At 39.1% G+C, this 22,700-nt stretch overlaps 1 protein-coding gene across 1 annotated transcript in view; it reads left to right on the top strand.

Moving 5' to 3' along the window:
• Positions 1-22,700, top strand: part of Atp13a4 (ATPase 13A4) — a 124,541-nt gene that overhangs the window by 87,315 nt on the left and 14,526 nt on the right. Inside the window, exons 20-30 of the mRNA XM_077110334.1 lie at positions 1,580-1,666; positions 1,873-2,026; positions 3,121-3,232; positions 8,025-8,149; positions 12,930-13,093; positions 13,929-14,051; positions 15,183-15,262; positions 16,682-16,724; positions 17,130-17,239; positions 19,509-19,605; positions 21,238-21,310. Of these exons, the coding sequence (XP_076966449.1) occupies positions 1,580-1,666; positions 1,873-2,026; positions 3,121-3,232; positions 8,025-8,149; positions 12,930-13,093; positions 13,929-14,051; positions 15,183-15,262; positions 16,682-16,724; positions 17,130-17,239; positions 19,509-19,605; positions 21,238-21,310 (1,168 nt within the window). The remainder of the gene's footprint in view (positions 1-1,579; positions 1,667-1,872; positions 2,027-3,120; positions 3,233-8,024; positions 8,150-12,929; positions 13,094-13,928; positions 14,052-15,182; positions 15,263-16,681; positions 16,725-17,129; positions 17,240-19,508; positions 19,606-21,237; positions 21,311-22,700) is intronic.

Genomic DNA, 22,700 nt, shown 5'->3' with positions numbered 1-22,700 from the left:
TCTGGTTTCGATGTTTTCTAGAATTGATTTGGTGAAGTGATAGAAATATTAGTTAGTTTCATTGACCCCTTCTACAACATGCATAGGTCAAAGCATCATGTTGCACCCCATAAATATACATAATTATCATTTATCAATTTAAATATATAAAAGAAAAAAATCTCAGAACATGAGAATTAGGAGGCACTGCTATCCACAGTGTTTGGGATAACTCATGGTCACCAAGAGTTTTATGGCCATTAATTTGGTATCAATTCTGTTTTTAAGACAGGAGATGACAGAAAGGAAAACCACTGTAGACCTTCCATTGAGACACTGAATTGGCTGTAATAGTAGATGCTGCATTACAGGAATCTGACTCTCCTGGCTCTGGCTTTTGCTCTGCTATAATTAACTCCTTGGTCCTGTAAAGTTCTCACCCATGTTGGGGCCTTGATTTCCATGACCATAAAAAGAGGGGATTGAATGAGACCAATGTTGTTACATAGTATAAGACAAAAAAGCTGGAATCTAGGCAGGCGTGGTGGCACATGCCTGTAATTCCAGTGGCTCAGGAGGCTAAGATACGAGAATCACAAATTCAAAGCCAGCCTCAGCAAAAGTGAGGTGCTAAGCAACTCAGTGAGACCCTGTCTCTAAATACAGTACAAAATAGGGCTGGGGATGTGGCTTAGTGGTTGAGTGCCCCTGAGTTCAATCCCTGGTATCCTCCAACCCCCCCAAAGTTGGAATCTTTTCTTTAAAAGAACCCTTACAAAGAAACCCTCTTTTAAGACCAAATATTTGGAGTTTTTCTGGCTCAGATAGAGGTGGAGGTAAAGGAGGAGATTAAGAAAACCTCATCCACAACTGCTTGCTGCTCCAGGCCCTGTGAGCACCACTGAAAGAAACAATCTTTAGCTTCTTTCGAACTCTAGTAGAGCATGATTCTGTAGCAGTCTGATGTAACTTTGCCAATCCTTCATCCTTCCTGGATTACTGTTTCCATATCTTTTTCAGCCACTAAATGAGATGATTACAAAGCACTTTGATATCTTCAGGTAAAAAGTTCCTTTGATTATAGCTTAGAGTCATTATTATGGCAATTACTGAACATTAACCACATCCATCACAGTCCCTGCCCTGTTCTGCCCCGTCTGGAGGACCATCAGTCCATATTAGACAGAGGGGGGACAGCAGAGTCCATCATGCACTCCAGGAAAAGCAAGACAACAAGGAGCCTGCTTCACACAGAATAAGCCTGGCTATTAGTGCTCACTATTTTCAAGTTAAGCTCTTCCGAAATAAAGAATGAGCCTTTATATGGCATACTCCAACAGAGAAAGCAGGATAAATTGCATGAATAATTCAGAACGTCTGCCCTTCAAGTTCAGTAGCATTTCCAATGCAGTTTTTTTTTTTGTTTTTTTTTTGCTGTGGTGGAATAGGTCTGTTTTGTCTCCATCTCGCAGAGGGAGGAGACACAGTGAACACTGAGGTGGTCTGAAGATTTGCTCAAGAGAAGGGTTTGAACATAGTACCAGTGGATGAACAATGTACACATAAATCTCTACAATGAAATATCTTGTTTGTGAAATAGGAAATGGCTGTTTCTGGGGATGATTTCCACATCAAGGGAGTGCCGGCATATGCCATGGTAGTTAAGCCCTGCAAAACAGCCAGCCAGGTAAGCCTTGCGTGTTGTTCACCCTACAACACCCAAATTCCTAGGGAAACTCCCTTTTGACCCACAATTGTTGAAAGCTCACAGATGCGTCTTTGAATTTCAGGTGTGAAAAGTGGGACACTTCCTCTTTGCTAAAATGAGGATTGAGGGAGACGTAGTTGATTCCCAGTAGTTAGATGTCCCTCTCTTCCCCATTCCTCCACCAGGTCCCAGTGGAAGGAATTGCAATTCTCCATCAGTTCCCCTTCTCATCAGCACTGCAGAGGATGACAGTCATTGTCCAAGAGATGGGAGGTGACCGACTGGCGTTCATGAAAGGTGCACCAGAGAGGGTGGCAGGCTTTTGCCAACCTGAGACAGGTTAGTAATAGACTTGGATTATAGCAGGCAAGTCTGTCTTTCCAGCCAAGTATGCCCCAAACACGTGATCTGGAATACAATTTCCTGTCATTGGTCAGCACCAATTGGCTGACTCATTGGCACTCCAAATTCAACGACAAAATCAAGCTTGTATCTCTTACTTCTTATATTTCCCAGTTTTCCATTTTAGGTAATGGTATCACCCATCAACCCCTATTTAGGAGTCATTTCTCTCCCTCCCTCTCCCTCAGGGTCTCAATCTTGTCTGTTGCTAATCCATGGTCTCATCAGTGTATCCGTTCAGACCCGCTTCATCCCTCATCAGTTCAATAGTTGATGAATTTTTGTCCCCTGCCTCCAGTCTCCCTTTCTCTGACTCACCCATTACCACTGTGTGGCCACTATATATATTTTCATTTGGCAGCTTCTCAAGATTTTACTATATCCTTAAATTCCTTTAGGATCATATATAAGACCTTCATGATCTGACACTGTTGAACTTTCCAGATACACTCATTCCTCTCCTCACATCCTGTGCTTCCTCTGAGCTGAGCCAACTACACAAGGCTTGCAGTCTCATGCTTCCTGCCCGGGGCACATGGTGCTCCCTCAAAAGCAAAAAAGTGCTTTCCTGCACTGCCCACATCCACCCAGTCAGGCATATGTTCCACTAAGTGTGCGTGTAACATGCTGCACTCACTAGGATCGCAGCAAGGATCTCCTATGGTTATACTGCTAACATACTAGCTTTTACCCGATTCGACAGAAGTCCTTAGAGCAGAACTTGCATTGTAATCTCTACATAGCCAATGCCAGGCACATAGCAGACTCTCAAAAAATATTTATTGATTAAAACTGGAGAGAGAAAAAATTCTACCCATTCTCTATCCTTTTTCAAATGCTTCCACTCCATTTCTGCTTCACTGGATGCTGCGAAGTCAATTGTGGCACTAGAGTTATATTTATGATTTTCACTGACTTGTTTGTATGACATTTTAGAATTGTGTTTTCTTGGGTAAGAGCTGTCAAGAATTTCTCTACTAGTAGCAGCTAAGTAAATATTGCATACTAATCCTGTGTTGTTTTCTGAACAGTCCCAACTAGTTTTGTTAGTGAACTTCAGATTTACACGACACAGGGGTTCCGGGTCATAGCACTGGCCTACAAGAAGCTGGAAACTGATCACCACACAACCTCCTTGACAAGGTAAAGGGGAAAGATTTTGATAAAGAAGGACGGTTTGGTGGGAAAATGCACCAGCCTGAGATGGGACTGAGGGGTTCTGGGTGGTGGATGCAGCAACATAGCTTGCTCAATTTTTGTGCTTGAAGTGTCTCTGAACATTGGCAAACAGGTGTATGGTCACCCTGTTTTGCTGAAATCACAAAGCAGATATGAACACTGACTGGAATAATTTGTGAGAAATAGCCGTATAAAATGTGAAAGATAATGCGATTTTATGGCTCTGTGAAACCACATATGAATATAACCAGCCTTTCAGGTTTGAAATTGTGGTCATGCCCCTGTTGTTGAAATTACAATCAGTGGATTGGTTGGAAGTAATGAAACATAACGTTTGCCTGAAAAAAAAATTCTTAATAAAAAACACACAGCTTAATGAAACAAATAAATATAATATAGATTTACATAATCCTGGAAATGTTTGCAGAAAAACAAAACAAAATGTTTCCAATGGGGTCATACTAAAGAAAGTTATGATTATGCATACATTAAAATAAAGATACTCAGTAGCTAAAATGGATTCAATATTTATAATTTCAACTTTATTTGTTACAATTTTATTTTCCAGTGTTTTATGCTATGGTTTTTAACTTCAATACCAATCCCAATAGTATATATCAGCCACTACTAGCTATACCAGTATGGAGATGATCAATGCTCATTTGGTTATTTAGGATTTTAAATTTGAAAGGTTTTATATATTCATTTTCAGTGTTATCATACCCAAGTCTTTCTAGTTTAGCTCAAAACTTTTCCTTTAATATGATAAAATAAAATTTATATGTAACATTATTTGTACATTTTCTTTGTATAAACATAATATCCTCCTATAAAGTTAAAAATAAAAGCAAAAATAATGTACCACAAAAAGGAATGGTTCAGTAAATGCTAAACTGACCCTGCTAAAACAACACAAAGAAGTTGCTTGCATCTGTGTACAGAATTCTCGAGATTTCGAGAGCTTTAAATGCAGATGGACACAGGCCTGGTACATGGTATAGTCTGAATACCTCAGTCTTGCTGTCAGTGAGGTGATTCTGTGATTTGTCAAATAACACTTGATAAAACTTCTAAAAGATAATATAATCTCCCCATTTATATAGTTGTTACACTTCCACAAAATTCAATAGGGCACAAACATATTTTTTTTGTTTATATGGAAACCATAACTAGGGGAAGTATAATAAAAATTATGATTGTCAAATAGAGGAATATTATCTATCAATAATAGTATAGTATGCTATACAGTAATATAGTAGTATAATAAACAGTGTAAGTCTAAATTGACTTAGGAAAAATGCAATTTTTTAGATGTCCATGGATATTTAGTTAAGTTATCAAAGCTACTTGGGACATGGCCTAATTCTTTATGCATTAGCCATCACAAAAATATTTCATACTTGCCAAAAATTTTTCCAAAATATCTTCTAGAGGCAGTTGTGTCCCTGCTGAGAAGACTGATGTGACCAACCCTCTAATTTTGTGAATGGGCAAAGAAGCCCAGAGGGGGAGGTGATTCATTTGAAGTTATTGAACATTGGATTCCTGAGCCTATCGGGACACTCCCTGTGGAGCCAGCTTAATGTAACTTTGGCTATAACACCTCTAGATATTTTTGTAATCTAATCAACTCAGTTCCAGGTCTTTCAAGTCAGAGATCTAAAAGCGAACTTTGAAATTGGATGGCACATTTTGAAGAAGAGAAAACTTGGGTCCAGGAAAAGGATATGCAGAATTGGAAATGGTACTTAGTTTCCTGAGAGCCATTTTCAGGGTTATAGCAAGATTCTGGCTACCATGTTTCTGCTACTTTTGACTGTTATAATAGGTGTTTTGGTCAGCTATTTCAGTGCTTTGACTAAAGAAAAATTGGAGAGGGGGAAAATTTATTTAAGGGCTCATGGTTTCAGAGGTCTTAGTCTATGACAGCTGGCTCCATTCCTCTGGACTCAAGGTGAGGCAGGACATCATGGCAAAAGAGTGTGACAGAGGGAAGGAGCTCACGTGGTGGTCAGGAAGCAGAGAGAGAGAGAGAGAGAGAGAGAGAGAGAGAGAGAGAGAGAGGTCTCCATTTGCCAGATACAAATACATACCCTAAAGCTCTGCCCTCAATTCCTACCTCCTCCAGCCACACCCTACCATTCAGTTACCACTCAGTTAATACCTATCAGGGGATTAATTCACTGATTGGGTTAAGACTTTCACAACCCAATTATTTCTCCTCTGAACTTTCTTGCATTGTCTCACATGTGAGCTTTTGCGGGATACCTCACATCCAAACCATAACAATAAGTATTTGCATGCTCATAAGCTATAGATTCATGATTTGGAGACTTGTACAAGTACCCAGACCTCACTGGGGAACACGTGAGCAGTAGGTATTGGTTATGTCATTAACAAAAGAATTGACATTCTAAATTCTAACTTTCAAAGTCTGGTGGGGATTATATGTGAATTTACTTACAAGATCTGATCATAGGTTGTTAACTTGTTAATTTGTCTCTCTTGTCTTAACATCATATCACCACTGTATATGCTCAAAGTTACTTGAATTGGCTTATCTTTTGCTGATCCCTGATTGAAACAGAACATGCTTTCTGATATTTATTTGTTTGTTTATTTATTTATTTTAATTTTGCTATGTGTGTTTGTGGTTACTCAGGGTGATTTCAGCACTATCATAATCTCTTTGAACTTAATTGGCCCCTTTATTCATATTTCTTCCTTTAGAAGTCACATAGATTTTAAGAATGTGAAGCATAATCATGAGGATGACAATTCTCCCTTTTTCTGAAATCCATCATTCTTTGTTAGTTTTAGAAGCTTCAGATGGAGGTATAATGTCTGCCTAGGAAGCAGGAAAAGCCTGCTATTCTAAGGTGCAGAGTTTGAGACTCCTCAAGGGATTACTCCTTTTCATTTCTTGCCTCCAATTGAATCCTCAGGAAAGGAAGACTAATGGAATGTCAAGAGTTAGCAGAGACCTTGGAAATCCTGACACAAACTGGGCAGGGTGACCTACTCACAGTCACACAGGAAGGCAGTGATGAGGACTCCAGTCTCCTGGTGGTTGTGCAGTTGAACCCTATGAAGGGTTTATATGCCAGAGAAACTGGAAATACCAGTATTAAAGAGGGCCGTAGGCTCTGTCAGGTGTTTTCCCCTGCAGCTCTTTTCTTGGCCTAATAGGGCACCTTGTGGTTGGCTCCTGTCATGTCATCTCTGAAAATATCTAAAGCCTGAGGCCTGAGGATGAGGGTCACAAGAATCAGGAATCGATTAAGTTATCCTTCAAGAACAAGCTCAAATAACACCTCTTCCAGAAGGCTCTACACACTCCACCTATAAATGATCACACTCTGGCTCCCTGTACTGTCATCTGTACTGTGACATATAAACAAGGTGGTCAGTTCTAGTTCTCCCCTCTGGTTGAGGGTGTATCTCTAGATTCAGGGGCTACCATCTAGTCTCTACATATTTTCTCAGTCTTTCTCCTTGATCCTCCTATTACTTCACTTATTAGATGCTCAATAAATGCCAATGGGCCTAACACACTGCCTGAGATCACAGTAGGAACCTTGAAAAAGGAAATGAAGTTTCCTATGTTGCCAAACAAAGTCACAACAGGTATCAGAGCATCTTTCTATATGGGGGCACCAAATGGAAAGATTGAACACAGCATTGACTCACATGGCCTTGCCTTCAGGGAGTAGAGACAGATCAAAAGGTCAAGAATGATAATAAATGGGCAAATACAAGCCAGATAAACTGAGGAAGAAGCAAAACGGCAAAATGCTTTGTGAGCAATTATTTCCACCTGAAGAAATCTTTTATTTTTTAAAAATTTTCATTTATTTATTTATTTATTGTTAACCAGGGGCACTTAATCACTGAGCCACATCTCCAAACTTTTTTTTATTTTTTTATTTTGAGACAAAGTCTTGCTAAGTTACTTAGGGTCTCGCTAAGTTTGATGAGGCTGGCTTTAAACTTGAGAACCTCCTCCCTCAGCCTCCCAAGCCTCTGGGATTAAGGAATGTGCCACCACACCTAGCTATCTGGAGAAATCTTAATGAGGGAGTAGCATGTGAGTTAAGACTTAGAATATAGAAAGGGATTCAATGGCAGATCATCGGACTCTATTACTTTTTTCATGAAATAAAGAAAAACTCTAATAGTTTGCAAATGTCTAGAGATGGCTAAGTATAGAGCCTACTCATGGTGAGTGGTCTAACTTGGCTGGTGGGGGAGGGTGGGAGAAGAATACAATGACAGATAAAGCTGGAAAGATAGTTTGGAACCAGATCACATGGACACTTACATGCCAAGTTCAGAATAAGGAAGGCCATCCTTCAAAACCTGCTCTCAGGTGACTGCAACTGTGTCCATTCCCTGTTGCCCAGCGGAGGTATCAGGCGTTTTCTGCGAGCATCACTAACTCTAGGTCATGGCCCTGGCAGGTGTGTGACCCAGCACTAAGATACAAAGGGTGGCCTCAGCAAGAGGGCTTTAGTGGGTACTGCTTGCATTTGTATTTCAGCCGGAATTAGGCAGGGCTGGTGTCTTGTCTAAATGAATTTTGGAAGTCTTTGAATCTCTAACCCTAAATACTTGGTCCTGTAGAATGTTCCTAAAATTGTCCTTGTATGGGGGATAGGAGCCTTGGAAATCTCAATTACTTGCAGACACATATGTATGGTGTGTGTGTGTGTGTGTGTATATATATATATATATGAAATTCTTTTTTTCCATGCAGGGAGAAGGTAGAATCAGACTTGATATTTCTGGGATTACTGATCTTGGAGAACAGATTGAAGGAAGAGACAAAACCTGTCTTGGAAGAGCTCATCTCAGCCCGGATAAGGACAGTAATGATCACAGGTATAGAATGTGCAGTAAAAACGAGAGAACTCGATGTACAAATAGACAGGGATTGACTCACTTAGCAAATGTTGTTGATGGCCCATGCTGGGCAGAGACAGGACTGGAAGTTGAAGATGGCAACACAAAGTCAAAGCTGTGGCCTTCACCAAGTTTCCATCCTAGCAGGATGACAGAAAATGACGATAGCATTTGCAGTCACCTAGCAAATGCTGTAACCAATGTTTTGAGGCATACAAAACAGTGCAATATGGTAAACTGTGTCTGACCATCTGCATTAGATGAGGCAGTTGAGAGAGGCTTCTCTGAGTGGTGGCACTTAAAATAAGATTTCAATGGCAAGAAGATGTGAGCCATGCAAAGATGAGTTTCATTGTTCAGGTTAGGAGAAGAAGAATGCATCATCAAGGTGGTCTCTAAACTGTGTTAAAGCCCTATCAATAACAACGTTCATATTCTGGAGATAAAAAGAAAATGCTGTCCTTTCTACTCCTAATCCCAAATCCAGATACCAAAATCAAGGGAGCACCAAGAAATGATCGCTCAAGATAAATGCGTCAGGGCTGGGGATGTGGCTCAAGCGGTAGTGCGCTCGCCTGGCATGTGTGCGGCCCGGGCTCGATCCTCAGCACCATACAAAGAAAGATGTTGTATCTGCCGAAAACTAAAAAATAAATATTAAAAAAATTCTCTCTCTCTCTCTCTCTCTCCTTCCCCTCTCTCACTCTCTCTTAAAAAAAAAAAAAAAAAAAAAAAAAGATAAATGCGTCAACTTTCTTAGGGAACGCTTTTCAGTGGGTGCCATAATTTTTTAATGGTGAAAGAGGCTAATGGTGAACAACTGATTTCCTAAAGAATTTGTGTTTCTAAGAATGTGCTATCTTCCCTTTCTCTGCTCTCATAGTCAGATGCTTTTAATTCTTTGACCTGTGTCACTGAGACACAATATTTCCCACCAAAGCACTTACTCCCCCCACCCAGTGCTCCTGAGCCCAAATCAAAAGCTGGGGACCCTGGACTGCTGCCTTTATATCCAGAACTATTCTAGCTCCAGCAGCCCAAGGCACTTTGGCTACTTTAGCTTTCTCCTCTTGTGGCCTCAATCCAATTTTAGGTGCTGCTGAGTTGGTTCACTACTTATGAGCCTTTCTCTGAATCCTTCTGTTTAAAAATCTTTATTTAGCACTCACGTACTTGTTTTCATAATCTATTCACAGCCATTAATGTACAAATCAGAGTGCATCACTCTCCACCCTTTCTCTTCAATTCCTTTTAACCTCACATTAAAATTTTGGCTCTGTTTCTTTCCTTCCATGTTTACAATCTTTTCCTCTTTGGATGGGATCAAGGGGTGAAATGCTCTCTGATTTCTTACATATCCTGGATAAGATTTTTGTTCCTGACAGAGGCATGAGTCAAAGTTCTTTTTTCTTAACTATCTTTATGTAAGTACTATTTGAACTTTTTTACTTGGTATTTTGCCTTCTGACTTTTGATATTATAAAAGTATAATGCCAGTCCATTTTGCGGCCACTTTTTCTTTTCTTCATGTAATCTTTTTTCTTTAACTTTGCAATTTAGAAATGTATGCCTATGTGTGTGTGCATGTATGTGTGTACATGCATATACATATGCACACATACACATATATATAAATTTACATATATATTGTAATTAGTTTAATTTGGAACATAGAGATCACTTTAAATTTTTCTTCCTGTTCCATGAGTATGCTGTATGGTTCATTTGATTATAGCCTTTGTTCTCTGTCTTAGAATTTCTATTATTCACAAAACAGGTCTCCTGAATTTATTCTTTCAGTTTCTTTATTCTTTTGATTGCCATATTTTAATAATTTTGCTTTGTGCTCTAAGATTTTTTTGTTGTTGTTGAGGGGCACCCAATTTTTCCAAATCATAGTACAGGTCTCAACAATGATCCTTATCTCCTTTAAGTCACATAGTAAGTTGTCAAGAAAGATATTTTGGGTTGGATGTGGCTCTAGAAAACCTTTGTTTTGTTTTATTTCTTAGTGCTGCATTTGGCCACCCTCTGTGCTCTCATTGTTTTCATGCAGGTTTCATGATCCCCAGTGGCTGATGTTCCTCACCAGTCATGAGGTCTGGTGGTTCTGCCTGATCTTTCCTATCTAACTTCTGGGAACTCTTAGATTGTTATAAGTTCTTAGATTTCTTTGTCTGGTGATGATGGTTAGGCCTGGGCTGTCCATCCACACAGTGGATCTCTCAGAGGTGGTGGAGGCAAAATTGGCCTGTGCTGTCAGGTGGAGGGCTGTGGTCACCCTGCTGAGGCTTCTGGCAGTGGGGAGCGGAGTGTCTTTCAGCCATCAGGACTCCACAGGACCTTCCCATCTCAGTTACTACAGCTCCTTCCCACAAGCTCAGCTCTTTTGAGGATCCTCCTAAATACTGTGCTAGAATTATTATTAACCCATCAGATATTATATTATTTCTTAGCAGTTGCTCTAGGAATCACAATATTCATACTTATTATTTCAAGAAGGCTTACAACCAAGAATGTCCTTGCCCCTGTTTTTGTATGGTTGTCATAACTTTGACATCCATAAAAAACATCCACTGGACAGTGTTCTAGTCTTTATCTTCCGGGATAGAGAGTTAAAAAACATACATGATGAAAAAAATTAGATTTTATGTTTACTCAAACTATCATTTCTGTTGCTATGTTTTTAGTTCTTAATACAAATTAACCTCTGGTGCCACTTCCTTTCAGTCTAAAGAATTTCTTGTAAACCTTCTTTTTGAATATGTCTGTTGGCAATCAATTATCTGAGTTTTCTTTCATCTTAGAATATTTTTATTTTTCCTTTATTGCTGAGAGATATTTTCATTAACTGTAGGAGTCAAGTTGACATTTCCTTTTCTCAAAGTACTTTAAAGATGTAATTCCACTGTCTTCCTGCCTCCATGGTTTTTGATGAGAAATCTGGGGTAGTTTGAATCATTGCTTTCTTATCTATAATGCGTTTTTGGTTGTTGTTGTTGTTCAACTGCTTTTTTCTTTAACTTTTAGCACTTTGAGTCTTCTGTGTCTGGATGTTGTTCTCACTGAGTTCATCCTGTTTGACTTTCACTCAACTTTTTCAATCTGTAAATCTAAGTCTTTCACCATATTTGGAAAGTTTTCTGCTATTATTTCTCCCAATATTTTTTTTTTGTGCCAATCTCTTTCTCAGACTTTACCAATGTGAATGGGAGTCCTTTCCATATCCTTGAGTTTCTTCATTTTTAAAAAAGCCTTTTTATCTTCTGTAGACTGTATAATTACTATGGATCTGTCTTCCAGTTCACTGACCCTTTCTCTTGTTTTCTCCATTCTTCTTTCAAGCACGTCCGGTAATTTTTTTTTTTTTTTTTTTTTTGTTCCAGGATGAATATATATTAAAAAAAATCAGGCAAAGTATTTTTCAATCCTAATGTACCCATTTGGTCCTTTTCTTACTATTTATTTGTTGAGAACTTCTATCTTTCCATTTGTTTTGTGAGTACTAACATTTGCCACATAAAGGAGGCCTATCATAACTCCTTAAAACTGGTTATTTCAACATCTGAGTCATCAAGCAATTGGCAACTTTTTTTAAAATTGATAATTGGTCAGATTTTCCGGGTTTTAGTATGTTGAGTATCCTGAATATCTTGAATATTATGTTGTGAGACTTTGAATCCTAGATCCAAAGTTCTGTCTTGCCCGTTGCAGATGATACTTCTAACATTTGCTTGGATAGTCAATCTTTTGCTATGATGTTTGGTTCTGTCCCATTCAAGGATTGTTATGTCAAATGGGAGGGTGATTTATATTATACTCCAATTCCTGAAATTTCTTTGGGTCTGCTTCACCCAGGCCCACTCTGGGTTGAACCCAAATCTGAATTAGTTCCTCCTTTCCAGCTCTTTTCTTTCCAGAATTCTCTTCATACTCTCCAGATGACCCCTTTTCTGTCTTCTCTGACCAGAACGACTGGGTTTCTCTTGGAGTTTTTGCTGCTTGAATTTCTCTGGGACTAGAGCCAAGGTTCAAATCAAACACATAAAAGGAAAGACAAAAAAAGCTGAGAAACTCACCCCTTCTAGATTGCTTCTTCAGTTTGATTCCCACAGTCTGCTTGCTTTCTTCTTTAGAGTCCTTGGGCAGTTACTTTTTTGGTGGGGGGAAGGTACCAGGGATTGAACCCAGGAGTGCTTAACCATTGAGCAACATCTATAGCCTTTTGTTGTATTTTATTTAGAGACAGGGTCTTGCTGAGTTGCTCAGGGCCTTGCTAAGTTGCTGAGGCTGGCTTTGAACTCACGATCCTCCTGCCTCAGCCTCTGTGGCCATTGGGTACTTTTTGGGTTGTATTCAGTGCTTTTAGTTATAAGAAAGGGAGAGAGAGATTGTAGTGGGTTTAATTCATCCTGGTTAGAAGTGGAGCCACCAGATTCAATATTAAAATGGCAGGGTTTCCCTAAATGTCTGCAAAGCCCTTAACAAATGAGAGAAATAGATTTTAATTTTGTTTATTATTATTTTTCCTTCCTACCCTCTGGCAAAAACATACTGGTAGGTGATGGAGTAACCTGATGAAAAAGAGCCAGAACCAGAAAAGGGGTCATGAAATTACAGGTTAGATCTAGAAAACACCTTAGAAATGTTCCTCTATACCCATAAATAAGGACTGAACTCCTCAGCTTGGCTTTCCCGGTTCTCATGAGTTGGTTCTATCTCTTCAACTTCTTCTTAGAACGCTCAATTTTTCTTCTAGGCGACAATCTTCAGACTGCAGTAACAGTGGCCAGAAAGTCTGGGATGGTTTCTGAAAGCCAAAAAGTCATTCTCATCGAGGCAAATGAGACCACTGGGTCCTCATCAGCATCGATATCTTGGAAATTAGTAGAAGAGAAGAAACATGTTTCATATGGGAGTCAGGTATACCTCAAAACAGACGGGCCACATATCCTGACTTGTCTCATGATGTTGGTGATGGACAGCTCTGTTGGGCAGAGTGTCAGAGTGACCTAGAGTTCACCGACTTCCCCAGGTGTCTAACAAATATGCAGTTCAATGAATCCAATTATATCAGTTTTCCCCACTGTTTCTTCTGTGCTGTAAGGTATGGGCTTTCCTGAGTGCTGGAAACAATTCATCTTTTATACTTAAAAAAAAAAACTTGTTGGATTTGTATGAAAGAGCATACAGTCAGCAGAGCTGTGAATCTAATGTCTTATTTTTCCCTTTGCTTGTCTGCCACCCCATTGGGTTCAAAGGGGATTCAGTCCCTGAGAGAGACACTACCGTGTGCATTGGAAAATCAGACTACATCCTCAGGGGAGACAATACAAAATTTCATTCATTTATCTTCAGTCTTGCCAGCAATATTTCCATTGTGTCCTTGTGAAACAATATTAATTCTGTAAGGAAAAAAAAATAGTAAGCGCTCACTTCAGGGAGAGATTTGTTAAGCTGCAGGGCTTTTGTATTTTACACTTGAAATGTGTGAAATGTGCTCTTCCCTGGGACTCACTGAGATCAAATCAGGATGAGAAGAGGACATGAGTAAGTGTTATTCTCCTGTTCACTGGTGGCTGTGATGTGCGAAGATGGATCTAGCAAAGAGAAAAGTACTTCTCTGAGGAATCAGGACTGGAGTGTGACTTTTAAAGAGAGACCCTCATCTGTCTTCATTCCCTCTCTCTAAAGTGCTTGTGGTCCCAAGCACTCTAGCAGGTGGAAGAATGTGAAATAACTGTATCTCATTTTGCAGGACAATTACATTAACATCAGGGAAGAAGTCTCTGATAATGGCAGAGAAGGAAGTTATCATTTTGCCCTAAGTGGAAAATCCTTCCATGTTATAACTCAACATTTCAGCAGCCTACTGCCAAAGGTGGGTTCTTAGAGTGTAATACTCCATCTGCAATGATGCTGATGACCTCACATAGCATGGTCCTAAACCACTTTAAACTTCGAAATAAGTAAGATATATATACCTAGTTACTTTTACATATCATAAGAGAGAGATATTTCTGCAAAGGTTACTGTGGTCTTGTTTCTTATTATAATTAAAATAAATAAACTTGATAAGTAGGTTTTCCTCCATCTATCGGATTGAAGTGTGAGTGATATTTTAAATCATAAGAACTGATTTTAGGTTGCTGTCATTATATTGCCACAATATGTGTGTGTCAGGGGGAGGGGCATCTCACAGTATAGTGGAAATCCTGCAATTGTACTGTAAAGCAGATCAAGAATAAAAGAACTCCATTAAGTTTTTGATAGAGCCTATATGCTAAAGTTGATTAACCTCAAGCTTTTCTTATGAAGAATGTGCTTATAATAAGAGCAGATAACTTACCTGCCAAAGAATAAAGATCTTGAGGGATGTTGAGTTGAGCTTACTGCAGAGAAGAACAAGAAACACATAGATCTAACACAGAAGAATTTAGACTTTGTGGAAACAAACTTAAGTGGACAGAGCTGGTACATACAGGTTTTTATGCCCTCAACCGATCGTAATCCATAGCTCAAATTAGGTTTGGGATAGCAGCTGAGTTTCATAATTGGTAAAGCCTAGGCAGCATGATTAAATCCAAGACCACAAATAATCATCATTTCATCATCAGTTTCTTTTCTGCCTGTTCTGACCAATTTTCTAAGAAGCAGTTGCTTCTTTTTCTTCTCCTGGAGTCCTGACCTTTTGCTAAGCTGCAATTTCTCAGACTTTGCTAGTTCAAGGTTCCAGCAAGTTCAAGATATTTCAGGACCTCATTTTTCATGGCAGCTGGGTTGAATTCCTATAAGTCATGATTTTCATAAAATATCTTATTAAGCTACCATCTTTACTGATATTTTGTCTCTACTGTCATTTACCAGATGACAAAAAATCTCAATGTCTGTATTAAAATTCCAAAAAAGAATTCCTTGGAAACAAACATCACTCAGTGTTCTGAGTGGTATCATTTATTTCATGTATGACCAGCCAACATGATAAAACATTTTGCTTTGGGATTCTTTACAGATACTGATCAATGGGACCATCTTTGCAAGAATGTCTCCTGGGCAGAAATCCAGTCTGGTGGAAGAATTTCAGAAACTGGAGTAGGTTCTTTGCCTATTCAGGTGGCATGAACTACATGGAGGCTTTAGAGTAAGGGCTGGGGGAGTGTGAGAGATACAGAGAGCTGCTCAGTTTCGCTAGGACAGTGATTTTTATTCTGGCTTCACATGACAGTCATTGGCTGAGGGAGCTTTGAAAAAAATAGCAACATCAGCACCGCACGGTTCAGAGATTTGGGTATAGTTGCTCACACAGGGTTTGGACATTTGTATTTTTTCAAAACTCATGGGAGTCAATTTTTGTACCCCAAATTGAGAGCCACTGTACTAGAATGTAAGGAGCATGAAAAGGTATGGAGAGAAATAAGACTGAAAGACTGACTTAAGCTCAACTCCTGACAGTACAATGGGAATTTAGACTTTATTTTTATAAGCTATTGTTATGATCTAGGGAGATTTGTATGATCAGGGATTCATATAACCCACCCCCAACATTAAAATATTCTTATGCTAAAGCATCCTTTCCATCCCAAATCAGAAAAAAAACACAAAGACTCTCCATTTCTAGTCAGAATAAAAAGTTCACATAGAGAGCCCATCATCCGGGACCCTGTATTTCCTGTTCATGGACCTCATGGAGTAACCATGCTAGAGCACGTCCTACTCACCTGATTCAGTCCTTAGGAAACCTACTCAATTTACAAAGCCCTATCTTCCCTACATGGTTTAAACCCAGAGGTATCTAGTACTTACAGGAAGGCAAGAGAAAAGTGCAGCTACTTTGTGAAAGCTCTTATAGTGCTTGTCATTTAAGAAGCTGACTCTCCATACTCTTTTTCAACACTTCCAGAGAGAAGTGTTTGTCCAGCCTCAAAAAGCCATCCTGAACTGGGGACGTGCTTTCTTTCTTCCACTTCTGGGTCTGGCACATCATGTTTTAGTGAGTGACTGAGAACCGGGTGGATTTAGCGTGAGCAGTGCAGCAGCTAAAACCTGCTTATCACTTGGGAGCTCATCAGGCACTTTCCTGATAGCACTTCATTTCACACTCAGAACACTTTGCAGAGGAGAGAAATGATGATGCAGGATGGTAGGATGCCCAGGCCCAACTCTAGATCTTCTGGTTTTGAATCTTGTGCCCGCCCTACCAATGTTCTGACATCTCATCATGGGGTCATGTACACCCCCAGTTTTCAACCAGGAAGGCTGCTCCACAAGCAGTGAAGTACAGTGTCTCCATGAAACACGTGGAGTCAGAAATGATGTGTTGGGTTTCATCATCCATTATGTAAACTGCTCAGTTACACTTTACTTCTAATAGACCCTTAGGGAAACTCCTTTAGAATAAATGATAAAGTTAAGCCCTAAGTAATCATGGACACTTTGTTTTTCTTAATTAGAGAAATTAGCTGGTAAGATAGCTTTGATCTTCTTCTACCATTTCACATGATTCCCTTTTAGTTACTTTGTAGGTATGTGCGGAGATGGAGCCAATGACTGTGGGGTAAGTAGCTGCCAGTGGGTGGCCATAATCTCTCAATAATATGCACCTGGAGCTCTTTAGAGACGGTACCTGCTGGGATATATATATATATATACCCTTTATATTTCTCATGATGGATAAACTGCTGGCGAGGATCTGGGAGGGTCTTGACCAGAGCCACACCATGACTCAGAGGTCAGTATAGGATAAAGAAGGCACAACTTGGTTCTGAAGGTGCCACATCTTTGGCAAGGAGCCTCAATGCCATCTCTTTCTTAAGTACTGGCAGGGTAAAGTCTGGTCGACTTCTGATTAGGGCTGAGACCCAAGTTACCTTGTGGTGGGCTTGACTGGCCTTTTCTTCCGTGTCATCAGGAGAAATGTGTGTGTGTCCTCACGGGTCAAAAGCTGACTCTTTGCTTTCAGGCCTTGAAAATGGCTCATGTGGGCATCTCTCTGTCAGAGCAGGAGGCATCTGTGGCCTCACCTTTCACTTCCAAGACTCCAAACATTGAGTGCGTCCCTCACCTTATCAAGTAAGTAGGCAAATACCCCTATGTCATCTTCTCTCTTTTGAATTTGAGTACAGATAACATTGTTCTGCCTGGGAAAGACCAGCATCCCCATGTGTGGAGAGAGTCACGCAAAAATGCAAACATAGCCTCTGTCTAACAGACTGAGCAGAAGTTATGAATGACAATGGAAGAAAAACACCATTTCCAATGGAAGCTGTTGATTGGATTATTTTCAAAGTGTTGAAATTTGGAACTTGTAACTGCTTTGAAAATGTATAAATTAGCCTTTCTCTATCTATCTATCTATCTATCTATCTATCTATCTATCTATCTATCTATTAATTATTGGGGATTGAATCCAATGGTACTTTACCACTGACTACACCCCAGTTCCTTTTTCTTTTTTTTTTTTTTTTTTAATTTATTTTGAGACAGGGTATCCCAAAGTTGCCCAGGCTGGCCTCAAACTTGTGATCCTCCTGCCTCAGCCTCCTGAGTGCTGGGACTACAGTGTGCCACTGTGTCTGGCCCTCTTATTTTTAATATGTATCTTCTTAGATGTTTTATAGTGGGAGGTTAAAGTCATACACTTACCTTCCTTCCCTTTTGCCTCATTGTGCTGCTTTGGGTACCTTTTCCATCCTTGCCTTTCAAAATCTATACTTATCTTTGCTCCCACTAAAATTTTCCTTGTTGTTTTATTTTTCTTTTCCCAGAATATGTAATTCTGTGGCATTTTGTTTGAATGGTAGCAATAGCAGTATACTCACTCTTGATGATTATAACTAGCATGTGTTGATAGTTTAAAAGGGGCTTCAGCACCCACACTATCTTACACATCACACACCCTGGAGATAAAGGAATGGCAATTATTTCTTTTACAAAGAAAGAACTTGAGACTCAGAGAACCTGGGCCTAACTGAAATGCTCAAGGTCGCATAGCCATATAGAGTCACAGATTGTTTTAGAATTGAATTTATTTAGATGGGTTCTTTTTATCTACAAATATTATACTTTTACCATATTAAATTAATAATCTGACCAGATTATTCCATTTAAAAATTATATTTATTCATTTATTTGGCAAATATTTATTGAGTGGGGACTTAGCACCAGGATCAGATAATACTTAACCGATATTGATAAATACTGTCAAGGAAACAAAAAGAACGATGTGAAAGAAGGTGGTTGGGGAGGAGAACTGGACAGTTCCAGAAGGTGGCTTGGCAAAACTTTTCCAAGGAGGTGAGGAATTAGAAGAAACTACCTTTGGGGCAAAGAAAAGGACAGTAGAAAAATCCTGATACATTAAAAAAAAAAAAAAAAAAAAACTGTTTTGAGAGTCAAGTCTTAGCATCCCAAGAAATGGTTCTGATCATAAGTAAATTAAAACCTTATTCTTCCTCCCAAATGAAACAGAAATAGCATTTCATGAGTCATTTGTTTCATGCTTTAACTATGTAGTGTTTACTCAGTCAACAATAACACAAAGAAGTATGCTCATTGCGTCTACTCTGTTTAAATTTGACATATGAGTAATTTGAGTGCGCATATTGTTTTAGAAAAAGTTGAGACTGCCAAAATGAAATTTGAATCAAATGTTTGCCAACTTCCTTAAGGTCCTGCATGAAAATGGATCCCAAACCTGAAATTTTATTTCTGTCTCTTCCCAGAGGAAGAAACTGAGACAAGAGAAATCACCTTCCAAATCAGATCACATTAGCGCATAGTATTTTGAGTATTTATCAACTTTGTTTTTAGTATAATTTATTTAGTGGTACATTTATATAATTCAAGTATTTTTTATTGATTATGTTTAACAACTTGCTTATAACATTCCTGAAAATTTAACAATTGACTTTCAAGAGTTAGTATAAACCAGCATACCTCTGGTTCCACTAACACAGGACTTTGAAAATTGGAATATCATACAAAGATACAAATATCTTGTATGAGGTGTGAGACTAGCTCCCAGATCCCCTGATTCTGAGGTCAGGAGCTTAGCCACTGCCTGCAGAAGGAACAAGAGTAGATATAAGTCTGGGCCCCATTGCCAGGTCAAGGCCTCCAGATATCAGCCTGGAATTAGGCTTTCCTCAACATCTAGTCATGCAGAATCCTGAGCCAGGTCCCTCAGTCTCAAGGCTGACTAGTCTGTTAGACACAAAATGGTAAAATCAGATGTCTGATTTTTTTTTTTTCTCCTGAGCTCAGCTGAACAGCACAGAATAACTGACCTAATTTCTTCCTGACTTCATTTTCTTCCTCTTTCATTGTTTTCCTTACACAGGGAAGGACGAGCAGCTCTTGTGACCTCGTTTTGCATGTTTAAGTACATGGCTCTGTACAGCATGATTCAGTATGTTGGCGTTCTCCTGCTCTACTGGGTATGACTTGGGACCCAGTCTCTTGGTTGATGAGAACCAAAACAAGGGGTGATGCACTCTCGATTTGCAATGCCCCTTCAAGAAAGAGTGCAAATAGGACATCAGAGCATCAAGAGCCCCTCTAAAAATATCATCAAGGTTTCTTAAAATACATCAGAAATAGACATATGTGCACAGGAGGAGTTGTTGGTATCAATTCTTTGGCTCTGAGATAGAAACTGTTTTATCTAGTCGTAGAGAAACACCAGGACTGAATATATCACTTTTAGTCTCATGTTACTGTCACCTGCTTAGACCAGATTTTTATCTTCTTGATTCCTGTGTGGCTCTACTCTGATGTGCCATTCATTCAGGAGATTATTTTCTGCTTTGGTGTAGTGCTTACTAACTGGCTTATCCTGACTATTAAAGTTTGCCAATTTCAGTGGTTCAGGTACTACTCTCCATAGCCAGTTTTGATATCTGCCTAGTGTGGAATGGGCAAGAGATGTGTATGCACCAGATAGATCCAAGAGTCATAAATATCCTTAGAGCATAGGGAATAGGAACATGTAGGAAGAATTAAGAAATTCTGAATTTCGTTTTTAGTATAATTTGTTTAGTGGTACATTCATATAACTCAAGTTTTTTGGTTGATTGTGTTTAACAACTTGCTTATAACATTTATGAAAATTTAGCAATTGACTTTCAAGAGTTAGTATAAACTGGCATACCTCTGGTTCCAGGAATATAGGGTTTTGAAAATTGCAATATCATACAAAGATACAAATATTTTGTGATGACTTTTATTATTTGACAAGATGTAAAAGGAGAATAGACATGACTATTTTTTTTGTGAGTTCAACACATGAGCTTATTCTTAACACTAATACCAAGAAAAGGAATTTCATTTGTGCTAAACATATCTAGAGTCATCTTTATTTCTTACCCCTTCTAGGTCAAAGATTTCAGTTTTGTTGATTTTGAGTTATCTATACCTGTTACTACTCACTGATAAGTAACTAGAGAAAGATGGGCTATTTATAGACAGCCCTATTTTGAAATCTCAACTCATTATATTCAAAAGTAGAATTAAACACAGTACCCTATAATCCCCTTTCCACTAGGGATGGAGAACAAGGAAGGAAGTTCCCCCAAATCTGCAAGACTTGAGCACTTGTTTTTTTTTTTTTTTAAGTATTAATGTGCTTTATTAGGATTTTCTAACATTTTATCTGACAATACCCAAGGATGCAAATTGTGGTTTAGTTATCCTCATTTCCATCAATAAAATTCATGTAAGATCACCACACATTTGTCATTTGAAACTGTTGGAGATGCATGTTTTTATTGTGCCAGACCAAAGTCCAGATTGGGTCTAGTAGAGGGAGATGTTATTTCAACACAGGGTAATACTAACATACAGCCCAGAAAGCACAGGACACATGCTTCCTTTTGGGGAGGGTCTCACAGACTTGGCTCCAAGCACTTCCCAGACCAGTGCTCACTAACCCACTCAGACCCCAGCCTCACCATCTCCTTGGTAATCTCCCTGAAAAATTCTGTGTTGCAGTGAGAAAATGATCTCAGCTCATGCCAGACTTCATCCAAAAGGTCACAACTTTTTAAGTTGGCTTTTCTTTTCATTTTCAGGAGACAAACAGCCTGTCAAACTACCAGTTTCTATTCCAAGATTTGGCCATTACAACTCTGATTGGTGTAACAAGTAAGAGATACTTTAAAAACTTCCTTCCCAGTATAGCAGTGATGTGTGACATATTCCCAAAGATGGGGGATTCAGGGACAGAGTGGGGGGGGGCAGGGGGAGAATATACTATCCTCATTTTCATATTGAAAAAGTGTTGCAAAGGAAAAGCTGGTTATTTTAGTTTTCTGCAAAATATAGTTTCCATAAATGGTCAGTAAACATTTAAAAATAAAAGAAGCACCTTGAGAATTGGGAACACTGACATCAGTGAGCTTTTAGGTGTAGTTATAATTGGAATGTGCCCAACAGATGGATGCTAAGTGGCTTTTTATATTTCTGATCTCCAAATCTTAGCCTTTCGGCATTTATAATGGAGCTTCAAAGTAATCTTGCCAGTATACTATGCCTGCCTCCCACCTTCTGATGAATATATGAATTGTCTCCCCAGTTTCCCTGCATAGGAAATTAAAAAAAAATTTTATGACTTTATTTTTACTAGAGCTATTTTAGATTCACAGAAAAATTAAGAGGAAGGGACAGAGATTTCTCTCTCATCCCCTCCCCCTACACATGCACAGCTTCTCCTATTATCAAGATGCCCCTTACCCCAGAGTGATACATTTGTTGCAACTGATAGATCTGCATTGACCATCTTATTCACCCCAAGCCCTTAGTTTACATTGGGGTTCATTCTTGGTCTTATACATTCTGTGAGTTTGAAAATACGTAAAATAATGTGTATGAATCATTTGTGATAAAATTCAAAGTGATATCATACAGATTTTTCACTGCTCTGAAATCCTCTGTGCTCAGCCTGTTTATCTTCCTCCCCTCCCCCAAACTCCCCACAACCACTGTGATCATTTTCCTTTCTCCATAGTCATACCTTTTTCAGAATGGCATATAGTTTGAACTATGCAGGATGTAGCCTTTTTAGACTGGCTTCTTTCACTTGGTAATGTGCATGTGAGTTTCCTCCATGTCTTTTCATAGCTAGATAGCTCATCTCTTTGGGGGACTGAATAATAATCCATTATCTGTGTGCCACAGTTTACTTATCTCCTCACCTGCTGAATGACATCTTGACTGCTTTAAGTTTGGGCAATTATGAATAAAGCTAGTATGAATATTTGTGTGCAGGTTTTAGTGTGAACACAAGTTTTCGGCTTTGTTGTATACACACCCAGGAGTGTAGCGGAATCAAATGGTAAGAGCATGTCGGTTTTGTAGGAGACCCCCAGGTTGTCTTCCACAGTAGCTGTGCCCTATTGCCTTTCCACCAGCAGCGGGTGGGAGTTCCTACTGCTCCACCTCTTCACTGGCATTCAGTGCTGATGGTGTTCTGGAATTGGGACCTTCTTAATAAGTGATAGTGGCTCCACATAGGCTTTCAATCTTACTTATTCCT

This window comes from Callospermophilus lateralis, chromosome 10, assembly GCF_048772815.1.
Source record: "Callospermophilus lateralis isolate mCalLat2 chromosome 10, mCalLat2.hap1, whole genome shotgun sequence".
NCBI classification, from domain to species: domain Eukaryota; kingdom Metazoa; phylum Chordata; class Mammalia; order Rodentia; family Sciuridae; genus Callospermophilus; species Callospermophilus lateralis.
Note: the sequence above shows the minus strand (reverse complement) of the source record. Positions and strands in the feature narration are given on the sequence as shown.